The sequence below is a fragment of the Silene latifolia genome, chromosome X, assembly GCF_048544455.1.
Source record: "Silene latifolia isolate original U9 population chromosome X, ASM4854445v1, whole genome shotgun sequence".
In the NCBI taxonomy this organism is placed as follows: Eukaryota; Viridiplantae; Streptophyta; class Magnoliopsida; order Caryophyllales; family Caryophyllaceae; genus Silene; species Silene latifolia.
Genome location: NC_133537.1, coordinates 63,537,545 through 63,550,662, shown reverse-complemented (window position 1 = coordinate 63,550,662; position 13,118 = coordinate 63,537,545). Strand labels below are relative to the sequence as shown.

At 37.6% G+C, this 13,118-nt stretch overlaps 2 protein-coding genes across 2 annotated transcripts; both read left to right on the top strand.

Moving 5' to 3' along the window:
* Window positions 1-1,392: 1,392 nt before the first annotated feature.
* On the top strand, window positions 1,393-2,120 carry LOC141617483 (uncharacterized). Its single transcript, XM_074434682.1, has 2 exons — window positions 1,393-1,630; window positions 1,741-2,120. Exons 1-2 carry the CDS (start codon window positions 1,393-1,395, stop codon window positions 2,118-2,120), a joined length of 618 nt encoding a protein of 205 aa, XP_074290783.1.
* A 150-nt stretch (window positions 2,121-2,270) lies between these two features.
* Window positions 2,271-2,960, top strand: LOC141617482 (uncharacterized). Its single transcript, XM_074434681.1, has 2 exons — window positions 2,271-2,557; window positions 2,666-2,960. The coding sequence occupies exons 1-2, from the start codon at window positions 2,271-2,273 to the stop codon at window positions 2,958-2,960; spliced, it is 582 nt and encodes a 193-aa protein (XP_074290782.1).
* Window positions 2,961-13,118: the final 10,158 nt, after the last annotated feature.

Genomic DNA, 13,118 nt, shown 5'->3' with positions numbered 1-13,118 from the left:
ATAAATAAGGCATGGGAGTGTGAAACATTGTGCAATTCTCATTTTTTTCTTCTTTCATTCTCTTTTTTTTTCATTTGAATTTTTCTGTCTCTTTTTTCGCTTTCTTTCCTTTTTTCGTTTTTTTTTTTCAATTCAACACATTTTCTTTTCTTTCCCTTCAATTCTTCCACCATCTTCTGAAATCAGATGAAATAACCATATTGCAATAACACATTCCAAAAACTACTCGTTACTAGCTCAGCTAGGGTAGGAAATATTATAGAAAGTAGTTGATAGGGCAAAAAGGCAATTTGGCTATGTGAGGTTCATGGGTAGAATGAAACAAGGGGAACTGCCTCTCCTAACACGTGTCACCATCCACAGACCGAATGCATACAGGTATTAAGAAGACTAGACTCATGCTTATGCAAATTGATGTTACATGTCTTAAAGAGAGTACTACTCACATCCTAAATGAAACCGGTCATGAATGTCACCAGTTTAATAAGCTCTAACCTCAGAATGTAATGTAGCTTGCCGACATAAAGAATCAAGTCTATTCGTTCAGATAAAAGAGAAACAACAACTCGTAGATTATGCACATAAACATGCCAGCTAAATGTCAAGAATATGCCAGGCTCAAGTAAGGATTCAAAGTAGCGTCAATGTTCAAACGTTCCGACTCAATTTAAACAGTAAAATTTTGAAAATTTTTGAATTTTATGATTTTTATATGAAGTAATTAAAACAACAATGCATGCGGAAATAAATAAACGTGCAAGCAAAAATGCAAGAAACATGCAGACACAGATATGGATGCATACCTCCCCAAACCAAACCGTACAATGCCCTCATTGTACCAAAAATAGGGAAAGGAATGCAAACTGAAAGGAATCAGGAGAAGTGGAGTTGGGAACTTACAGAACGTCATAAGGAGGGACCTCCCCAAACCGACCATCCACCTCCGTTGATCTCTCCAAAGACATGTAAGACTTTGAGGCCTTACTTATCCACCGCTGCCAGTCAATTGGTTATATGTCGTCTCAAGAGAATGAGCAAGGCTTTCAACAAGTCCTTGTTTACTTGAGCCGCGTCCTTCAAGAGACGGAGCATCGATATACTTATTTAGAGAAAGTATGTATGTTTAAGTCTTTATAATGCTTCGGTAAAATTAAGGCATTATTTCATGGCTCATACTATAGAAATAGTATCAGCGCTAGATGTGATGAAGCACGTGTAGTCACAACCCTTATTAAAAGGGCGTTGAAGTAAATCGAATGTTCATTTACTTCAGCCTGATTTAGTTTATATCTGCAAAGAGCAATGAAAGGTCAGGTATTGACTAATTTTCTCATTGAGCATCCTTGTTTTGACAAAGAGACGGGTAATAATAATAATTACACTTCTTAGGAGATGTCCTTTGATGGATCATTTACCTCGAATGGTTCTGGTTCTGGTTCTGGCGCTGGTGTAGTTATTGTTTCTCCTACGCGGAACAAGTGGAAGTATGTGGTAACTTTACTTGGTAGTGGTACTAATAACAAAGTGGAATATGATGCACTTCTTGTTGGTTTAGAAAAATTAATTGACTTAAGAGCGCTAAGTATTCGTATACTAGGAGATTCTCAACTTGTTATTAATCAAGTGAATGGTTTGTTTAAGTGCAAATCTTTGCCGTTATCTCAATACGTTAAAAAGGTGGAGGATTTATTTTAACATTTTCGAAAAATTGAATGTGTGTGTTAAGAGATCAGAATGCAGTGGTTAATCAATTAGCACAATTTGCTTCTAGTTATAATGTTGAAGATATTGATGCGTCCACTGAGGTGGAGTGCTCAAACCGCCATTTTCTTGTAAACAATGATATCTTTAAAATAGAAGTTTATAAGGTAGACATTATGGAAAAACCATTGGATTGGCGGACTGACATTATAAGTGTCTTGAATAGTCCCTCTCAGAAGGGGTTAAATCCTAAGCTTAGAAAATCAGCTTTCGGGTATTTATTGCTTGATGATGTTTTGTATAAAAAGGATCAACAAGGAGTATTATTGAAATGCTTAGGAGCTGTTGATGCTTTGCTTATGATGGCAGAGGTCCATGAAGCGGTTTGTGGCGCTCATCAGTCTGGGCCAAAAATGTGATGTTTACTCCATCGACATGGGTTTTATTGGCCTTCAATTTTAGAAGATTGTATAACATATGCAAAAGGTTGTAAGGCTTTTCAAATAGATAGGGTTCCCGCTAGTGACTTAAAGTCGATTGTTAAACCATGGCCTTTTCGTGGTTGGGCGATGGATATAATAGGTGAGATTACTCTTCCTCCCTCTAAAGGTCGTGGGTATGTGGTGGTTATTACGTATTATTTCACTAAGTGGGTGGAATTCAAGCCTTTCAAGACTGTGAAAACACAGGACTTAGTGGATTTCTTGAAAGATTTCACTTTTGTTCGTTTTGGAGTCCTTGAGAGCATTACAGTGGACCAGGCGCCTGTTTGTAACGGGCTAGCAATCAATGAGTTTACTACTCAGTATGAGGTCAAATTATTGAATTCTTCTCCTTATTATGCTCAGGCTAATGGGTAGGCGGAATCTACCAATAAGTTGATTAAGGCTGGGATTTCTAAGTTGATCGATGATAATCTTCGGGTTTGGCATGAAAAATTACTTAATACTTTGTGGGCTTATAGAACTTCAAAAGGGAGGGGGGGGGGGGCTATAGCGTACACTCCTTATCAATTGGTTTTCGGTCATGACGCTGTGATTCCAGCCGAGGTTAATGTGGAATCTGCTCGAATTTTACATCAAAATTATTTGGATTTGGATTCTTATTCTGAATCTATGAACATTGTTAATCTAGATGTGAAGCACCTTAGAGAGCAAGCGTACACAGACTTGTTAAAAATCAAGATTATGTCAGCTAACGCCTATAATGTGCGTGTTAAGTCTAAGACTTTTCAAGAAGGAGATTTAGTTTGGAAATGATTTTGCCTGAAGGGCATAAGGATCATTTTTATGGAAAATGGTCACCTAGATGGGAAGGGCCATTTAAAGTAACTAAAGTTTTTTCAGGTAATGCGTATGGCTTGCAAAACTTTGATGGAACACTATTCAAAAGTAGCAAAAACGGCAAATTTTTGAAGTTGTATCATCCCACTATTTGGGAAAAGTACGCAGTTAATATTAAAACACAATATCAAGAATTTTGGGATAACGTAAGGGCACTACATTGATTGTATAAAATCAGCCCTCAGCGTTTTTGGCTTCTTGAGTAAAAGCAGAAAATCTGCAATCACATTCATGAGAGCTTGGGAGCGAGAATCCTACATATGCCTCAGTTCTGCCAACTGCTCTTTAATTTAGGTTGTATGCTTCTGATTGTTCCCTATTTGAGCTTGAATCAAATGGGCTAGTTAGCCAAGTGAAGACGGTAGCGCTAGCAGACCTCTGGACAAAGTTTGGCGCTGAGCTTTCATGTCATTGAGGGCTCTCTCAATATCGCTTGTCTTTTGATCAAGTTCTTAAATTTGGGGCTTATGCTGACGTTGGGTGTCAAAGGCTGAGGAAACTTGATGACAAATGTTCTGCACAAATAAATTGTCAACATAAAGTTGTTGATGCAGACTTTCATACATGTCAAAGTCACTCAGCATGAGGGCTTGTAGTTCACCAATCTTGCCAAGATATCTTTGAACTTTGCGTTGAAAGGAGTAGAATTCCTTGAAGCTTGACATAAGTTATGGAACTGTTGAAGCAGTTCTCTACTGGTTGGTAGCGTTGCTAAATATTCTACTTTAGAAATAATTAAAAACGTAGAAGGGGAACATATCATTGTCCCTGCCATTGACGATTGTTCAAGCCATGATTTTTTCAGTGGTGTTAGCTTCTCGAGGATTTTCTCCTGGGGGGAACCACTCGGGGGTGACGGCATTTTTATAACTTCAGTTTCCCTGAAAGAATCTTCCTCTGAGGAATGTAGAATGATCTGGAAAATCTGGGATTCAGTTGGCGTTTGTTCAACAGTAATCTGGATAGCTCAGTTTTGAATTTTGAGTTGGGTTTCGTTTTCAACCATGGTCATATTTATGTCCTTTTGAGGCCCATCATCATCACTGAGGTTGACGTGAATGGGAGATGATGCCTTGGATGCAACACTTCAACCCTAGTTCCTGGGGAGTTTGTTGTGGTTGGCTCATGATATTAAGATGTTGTTCTTGGTTTGGTATGCCTTTTTCATGGAGGGTACGTACCTCTTGTCTGGTACCGTCTTGAATTAGGGACTAGTTTTCTTCTTCGTGGTTCATAGAAGCCAATGAAGAGGCAGTGATCAGATTTTCCTCCAATAAGACATTAGTCATTGGGGGTTACTCGATCTTGATCAGCGATTTTAATTACCTGAGAGGTTGTAGCAAGTGAGCCTTCAGATGTTGGCTTGCTCACTCTTTTTCTTTTGGGGCTTCCTTTTGAGAGTGAGGAACCTCCACGTTTCCTGACGTGGGGTTTGTCTTCAGGGGTTTCACCTGATTCCCCTAGTTGAGCTCCTTCTTCCTCGTCTTCTCGTTTAGCGCTTGTTGGGGTCACAACCAGTTTAAGGAATGAAAACTGATAGAGGAATGTTAAATTTCCCTGGGAATTCCGGACGAATAACGAGTTCCTGAATTGTGGGTGTTGCATGCCTAGCAGAAGCAAACCTGTGTGGTATTTCCCGATGATTAGAGAGTGTTAAAAACTTTGGGTCTGGAAGAATCTTGACTGCAAGGATAAAACAGTGTAAGATCTCTTATTTTGGAATGGAAAATATTTTCATGAGAAGTGGGAATTACCTCTGATGCTGTCCTTGAGCCTCTGAATGGCCTGAGTCAGGACATCAGCTGAACACCATGGTGAAGAAGACCACCATTGGGTGTGAGAAACTGTAGCAGCGCCAGGGCAATAGCGCCAACATTTTTCTACAGTTACCGGGATTGGCTTGGAGAAGAGCTTTTAAACGTCTTTATATTCATCTTAAATCTTTCATGCCAAAGGTTGTTCACAGACCACATAAATGGTATGGTAAGATATTGTACATGACCGAACTGGAACGCAACAAGTTGGGGGTTGTATACCTCCGCGCCAAAGTCAGTGGTCAGAAAAGGCGAATTAGATAAATCCTTGGGACGCAAGAAACCGTCGCAAATGTCCTTGGTGGCTTCATCATGAACGGGGATTTCCATGGCATTTATCCATAAAGGCAAATACAACTTCAATAAAGAAGTTGGGGAGTCGGATAACTTGTGTTCTAATATGTAACACTCGGTAACGGCGCATAATGAGTTCTTTTGACAAAAAAAGGATTCTACGATACTGTCTACAATTTAGGCAGATTAACATTGGTCACATCAATGGCGAATTCGGCGTAGCTGTATCGCTTTTGGTGTATGTTTTCTTTTACAAATTGTTTTGGGTCAACAACGTTGTGATAAGGAAAGTAAAGCATTGCCCAACAAGACAAAATTCAGAGATGGCTATTTACACCATTACAAGCTGGGGTGACACCGGGTTCTCTATTCTTTTCAGGCTTGGGAAAATCAGTCTGATGACAACTACGGAGCATTATGTAAACAGAGCTTAGTACAAGGGGCTCTAAAGGAATTGGGCCTGTGGAAGATTGAATCTCAGCGGCAAGGGGGAGAAAGCCGCAAACGAACCCACCACTCTTCAGCATTAAGAGTCTGGAAAATACGTATGCAATGAAGATAATGTCCTCATATTCAACAGGTCACCTTCGAACTTGTTTTTTACTTCCGAAAAACCTTTCTTTGACGCAGCAAAATGTTGTTCCCATAGAGAATTTACCCCATGATAGAGCCTGGTGCCTTACGTGGAAAGTTTGTTCTTGTCCAGAGGGATATAATCTCAGGCGGCACTAACTGGAGAAAGGCCGGTCAAGTGGTTGATGTTGGCTAAGGTAATAGTCATAGCGCCATGCGGGAACAAGAAACAATTGAGCGCTGGATTCTACAATGACACAAGCACTGAACAAATGGAGTTGTCAAAAACAAGTATGTTCAAATGCGCCAATCAGATAAATGGGTTGATTCGATTTTTGGTCCACTTGTCATGGAATCTGGACAAGCGATTGTACCAAGCACTGATTCCTGGACTTTTGTTTTTATCCTTGCCATTGCACCATCCTTTGATGGGGTTAGAGGCCCTAACCCACTTAATATGAAAGGGGTCAGAGTGGAAAGCAAGTGGATGGACATCAGAATTGACAAGACTTAAGTCGTATCACCTAAATCAAAATAAACCTAACTCAGTACTAACAAATAGCTAGCGGTAAGTAGGGTATCGTATCCACATTGAGGCGGTAATAATCAAGTTTGCTATCATCTAAGTTCATCTTAAAGTAACAATTTATGGGGGTTTGATTGGTTGATTTTTGTAAACTAATTGCGAAATTAATAAAGACAAATTTTATAATATTAAAGGGTCTAGGGACCAGGTTCACTAGGTTAGTTGTCCGGGGGTGAGATATAATTAATTAAAGGAGCAATTGGGTTGCTTAAGGTCATATGATCAGTCGATTATAATATGCCCTTTATATCTATACTTAACATGTGGTCACAATCAATAAGTCAGTCTATTCAGTTGTCGCAGCCTATATTAGTCTTAACCCAGTCGTGAAAATCATAATTTGCAAGACTAATTAACTAATCATGGCCAGTAATTAATCAATTAGATTCAAGACAATAACTGAACAACAACCAATAGCAATTTAACGATTAATTCACTAATTAACCTCCTTCTAACAACCTAGATCCCCTTTCACCCTAGATGATGAAATTAGCTACTCAACAAGAACTTCAACAATAAGATGGATGAAAAGTATAATTAAAAAAGAAATTTAAAGGACTAAAGGAAAGATTGAATAAATACCGGAATAAGGATTCAATGAACAAGTGCGTAGATCTAAAATAATAGTAGCCAAACTAATATAAACTAATCAAAGAGTTTTTTAGGAGTTTTTGATATAAAGAAGGCGTAAAATATTAATAGGGCACGAGCTTTGTATTTATACAAAACACAAACCGACTTTAGGAAATTTTACGAAAAGTGTAATCTGTATTGGATACTCGATTTAGTGCAAGTGCACTCGATCTAGTACACACCCTCGATCGAGTACAGGAAGACTCGATCGAGTGACCTCAGTTCTCAGCTTAATTCTTCATGTTTTCTTCTTTTCTTTCCTTTCATTTTTCTTGATTCTTGTGTCATTCTTTTTGTACTCCGTATTGTCGACTCTTTCGTACTCATTATCATCCACTTATTCCTCGAATACATCCAATCTGCATTAAAACACCAAAAGGCGGAAGTATCGACATTCTAGCAATAACGACATATAAATGACATATATAAGCACAAAACAATATCAAAAGTAACTAAGGGGAGGCATAAATTCTATATAGTTATGACTCATCAAACTCCCCCAAACCAACTCTTTGCTTGTCCCCAAGCAAATCACTAATACAATACAAAAGACAATCATAAAAATGGTGATTTATCGAATAACTCAGAGCTAGCGTTAGAGCACATATAAATCCCAAGCTATCTATATCTATAACAAAGTAATGACCAAATTGTACCAATAAAGCAAATTCAAAGGCTCGGACAATAGAAAATGCAGCTCAAGTCTCATGATACCATAGTAAAGACAATAGCCAAACACCTTTCAATCTTGCAAGACTAATCAGTCAGATTCTCGCGGATTCACTCATGCACTCTAATGGGATAGAAATTTCCCCAACTAATACGCATTCACAATATAGACAAAAGTACTTATATCAAGGACGATAAGGTCGGGTGATAAATGGGTGAAGGTGTAGAAGTGGTTTGTGCCAAAACACGTATGGATATGTGAGGCTATGACGGTAGTCGCAGCGCTAAAACAAAAACAAAATCTACGATAATAAGCACGAATAAATCGAGCTAGAGATATCATTCCAACTTTGACAACACATGAGAGACTATCAAATTACTCTCCAAAATTGAATTAGAATTTAACAATTACCTATTAATCCCTTAACAAATGATAATGAATCAAACACTTTTTTCTTCGCTTCCTTTTCTTTCTCTTTGCGAATTTTTTTTCTCTTTCTTTCTTTTTTCTTCTTCTTGCTTCATATATTTTTTTTCTTTCCTTTTCCAACGTAAAGGATTAACACAATTGCTACAAAAATTTAAGCTACTAACCACATGACATTAAAAGTCTCATTCCCAACCAAAGTAGCAAAAATAGACATGATACTCAAGCAAGTGCGACTGTCCCGATAAGGTAGGCAAATTGTAGGATTGTAGCTATTAAATGGGAAACGGTTACAAGGGTTCAAACGGGCTAAACAAAAGGTAATGTAAGGCTTATTTGGATGGTAAGAACCGCCTATCATCATGTACTTTATCATATGAATGCGTAAAAGTATTAAGAAAATAATGTCACACTTATGAAGTTTGATATTACATATTTCACAAGGAGAATCATACTCAAGACTAAATAACAATGAGACCAGTTTATTGATGTTCCTGCCATAGGAAGCTCTATAGACCTCAGAATTTAAATAGTTTACCAACATAATTTGTTGACTCTAAAAGTAGTAGGCCAAAACAATGTACATGGATAACTAAATTGAGATTCAGATGCAAAAATAATGCAAATTATCATCATTGCTACTCAATTCACCAAGACTAAACTAATAAAAAAATACATTTTTTTGGATTTTATATAATTTTTTTTTTTTTGGATTTTTAATTTTTTAATCCACGCAACATAATATATAGACTCTCCCCAAAACCTAAATGTCACAGTGTCCTCATTGTGACACTAACAGCACAACAATCACAATATAACATATTACCAGTAACCTAAAGAACATATCTAACAAAAGGAAAGGAGAAATAACGAACTAAATAAAGATAATACAAATAAAAGAAAATACAAGGATAGAGATTATCAGGTTCATGTAAAGAAGCTTCCTCCCAAACCAGCTGTAAAACAGGGGAAACGGTGACCAACTGTCACCATAATGCATCTTTCAAACCAGGTAAAACCAGATGACTCGATCGAGTCTGCCTTCAATCGATCGAGTACTCCGAAGACGGGGGGCTTCATTCGTCTTACCGCGAACCCGTGCAACTTTACCTCAACTTCGTCTCACCATTCCTTCTTAATAAATTAATAATCTCCATAGACACACTCAATACAACTAAGTGCCCTTAAAAGTAAATCAAAAATATGTGCATGTACTAGACAAAGGCATAAGTAGCACTAATATGCAATAGAAACAAAGAAAATCAGGAGAAAATATTCCTCAGGCTCATCATGCCCAAAATCTAAAATAAAAGGTTCACATGATTGTTCACTACCTTCCACCTCGGCATCTATGGGAAAAGAGTGTACTACCTCACTAACCACAGGAGTAGTCGCATCTTCATGTACCTCATGGATGGGTTTTTCTTTAAATACCTCAGCCTCCAGGGCATCAAGCTCAGCTGCCAAATCTTCACTTCCATCAAGGCTGTAAACCGTCTCGGGATAAGGCTCAATTCCATAGATCAACCTTTCTATCTCATCTACTTCCTTAATCCATGGTCTTGACGCAATAGCAGAGTGTCAGACGGATTCCAGTGCAAACATAGAGCAACACTTTCATCAATAGTAAGATCAATAATGTCAATCAAGTTACAAGTGGCTTCTAACTCAGGACGTCTCAATGCATTGTCAAGAGTAAAAGTAATTGTATTATCCCCCACAGTTAATGTTAGTCTCTCATTCCTAACATCTGTGACCGCCCAAACTGTGTGTAGGAATGGTCGCCCTAGAATAATAGGAACTCGGGAGTCTTCAGCCATATCTATTACCACAAAATCAACTAGGATAAAGAATTTTTCGACTCTGACTAACACATCTTCTAAGACACCCATAAGGCACTTAATAGATTTGTCAGCCATCTGCAATGTCATATTAGTACATTTAAGATTATTCATATTAAGTTGTTTGCAAGTTTTATATGACATGGCACTAACGCTCGTAATTGGTGTTAAGTGTACTCAAGTCTTCCACCTGACTGATTTCTCTCTGCAAATTCGGTCTATAGCGAAAAGTCCTTTCTGGTTCGAAATCAAAGGGTACGACATCCGACCTGTTAGACCTGGGCATACACGAAACTAATAAGAAAAATATAAAACGGCCTCAAGGAACTGAAGTTTCCTGAGACAAAAGACAAAAAAAAAAACAAACAGAAAATAATTGCCTCCTCGGCAACGGCGCCAAATTTGACAAGGCTTAAGTCGTATCACCTAAATCAAAATAATTCTAACTCAGTACATACAAATAGCTAGCGGTAAGTAGAGTATTGTATCCACGAAGAGGCGGTAATAATCTAGTTTTCTATTATCTAAGTCCGTCTTAAAGTAACAATTTATGATGGTTTGATTGGTTGATTTCTGTAAACTAATTGCGAAATTAATAAAGATAAATTCAATAATATTAAAGGGTCTAGGAACCAAGTTCACTAGGTTCGTTATCCGAGGGGTGAGATTTAATTAATTAAAGGATCAATTGGGCTGTTTAAGGTCATAGTCAGTCAATTCTAATATGCCCTTTAGATCTATATTTAACATGTGGTCACAATCAATAAGTCAGTCTATTCAGTTGTTGGAGCCTATATTAGTCTTAACGCAGTCGGTGAAAATCCTAATTTCCAAGACTAATTAACTAATCCTGGCCAGTAATTAATCAATTATATTCAAGACAACAATTGAACAACAACCAAAAGCAATTTAACGATTAATTCATTAATTAACTCCCTTATAACAACCTAGATCCTCTTTCACCCTAGATGATGAAATTAGCTACTCATACTAACAAGAACTACAACAATAAGATGAATGAAAAGAATAATTAAAAGCATAAAAGATGAATAAAAGCAATGTAAAGGACTAAAGGAAAGATTGAATAAATATCGGAATAAGGATTCAATGAATAAGTGCGTAAACCTAAAATAATAGTAACCAAACTAATATAAACTAATCTAAGAGTTTTTTAGGAGTTTTTGATATAAAGAAGGCGTAAAATAATAATAATAGGGCACGAGTTTTGTATTTGAACAAAACATAAACCGACTTTAGGAAATTTCGTGAAAAGTGTAATCTGCGTTGGATATTCAATATATTGCAAGTGCACTCGATCTATTACAAACACTCGATCAAGTACAAGAAGACTCAATCGAGTGACCTCAGTTCTCATCTTAATTCTTCACGTTTTCTTCTTTTCTTTCCTTTTATTCTTATTCATTCTTGTGCCATTCTTCTTGTACTTCGCGGTGCTCATTATCATCCACTTGTCCTCGAACACATCATATCTGCATTAAAACACCAAAAGGTAAAACTATCAACATTCTACCAATAACGGCATATAAATGACATATATAAGCACTAAACCGTCTCAAAAGTAACTAAAGGGAGGCATAAATGTGTATATAATTATGACACGTCAAGAAGTGTCTGGATAATGTAAAGCTAGACATTAGAATGCCATGCATGAATTTTTACCGCCGGTATATCGGAGTAGTTGAATTAGGGAGCCTAATGTGGTATCAGGAAAATTATTGCCGCCGGGTTTCGGATCAAGGGTTAAACCTGGGTGTGATAAATTGTGTTGTGAGTATTTGTAATTGCAGAAATTGCAGGGAGGTCTTTCCCATATAATCTGTTCTGGTAAACTGGCTCAAAAGTGGCTAGAGACGAAGAAGACGCCATGAGAAAATGGTGTAGGCAAGTTTTTTGCTAGTTTTCTGAGAATAGAAAATGTTGAAAAATATTTCTTAGGGAATAAGAAACTATGAAAAGACAATTGTTTTTATGGAAAAGAGTATAATGAATAAAATCTTGGAAAATCAGGAGTATATCTTGCGTGTTTTACAAAAAGGTATCTCTTAAGATACTGTGACAATTAAGCGGTGTGATGAATCGCCACGTGTAGGGAAACGTGTGAAAGGTGGATATGAACTGTGTCCAACAATAATTAGGGTTATGTAAAGCGTTCCCCTAATTTTGTCTATTTAAGCGAAATTACCTTTCACGCTGAGAATTTCCCAAGGTAATTTTCTCAAAACGGTTGACAATACTCTTTGAAAATTAAGAGTTAACCTTCGTCTAAAGAAAACTTTTCTGAAGAGTTTCTCTCTTCTAAAAAAACTTTTTAATCAAATGACACCAATTCCATGGTACGCTAACGTCTGCTGCTTGGCATATACTAGCTCTCCGTGAGCGCTGGTTGATTTTGAAATCGATGAGGCAATTAAGGAGTTTGATAATGATCAAATGACTTTTGTAGTAAGGCACCTCGAAGCTGTAAAAGGGTCAGCTTTTTACATAAAGTGGTCAATTAAGGCAGAAGAGGGAACAATGGCTGATGATGTTGGGAGGCCACCACACCCAATCTGTGACAATATCGACCTGCTAAGGTTGATTATGAGGAAAGTTGATCCTCATACAAAGGCAAACATGATTATGATGTGCAGAGCATGAGGTGTATGGCTGATGCTTTCGGGGTCAGGAAGGTTGACGCTGGCACATTTGGACGAGTTAAGATGGGGACTCTAGCAAACCCTGTCGGGTTTGTGGGTAACTATTTATAGGGACCATATTCTTGTTGCATTGGAGTTCCATGAGGGTAAAAAGTTGTTCTTGCCCCCGGTGGTCCATCCACCGATGTATAATTGGGGTAATGTTAACCCCACATATTTATTAGATGATGAAGATGCCAACTACAACGATGAGAGGGATGGTACTGCAGTTCCTGACGATGGGAATGAAAGTGATGGGTCCTGGTTAAATGATAGTGATGAAGAAGAGAGGGACGTCCTCATTGAAGCGTTTGCAGGTTGGAGGTCATACAATTCAACTTTGGTGATCATGAAGTTGTAGCGCCCGGGGATCATTAGAACTGATTTCCGGTTGTTTGTAACTATTTGGGCGTGAAATAATAATGTTATTTTTATGCCAGTAATATTTTGAGTGACAAGTATAATTTGTCACATTTTATTTTTTTGTATCTTATGCAGCAATGATAAATTGCTGCATAATTACGTTAATATATTAAGTTTG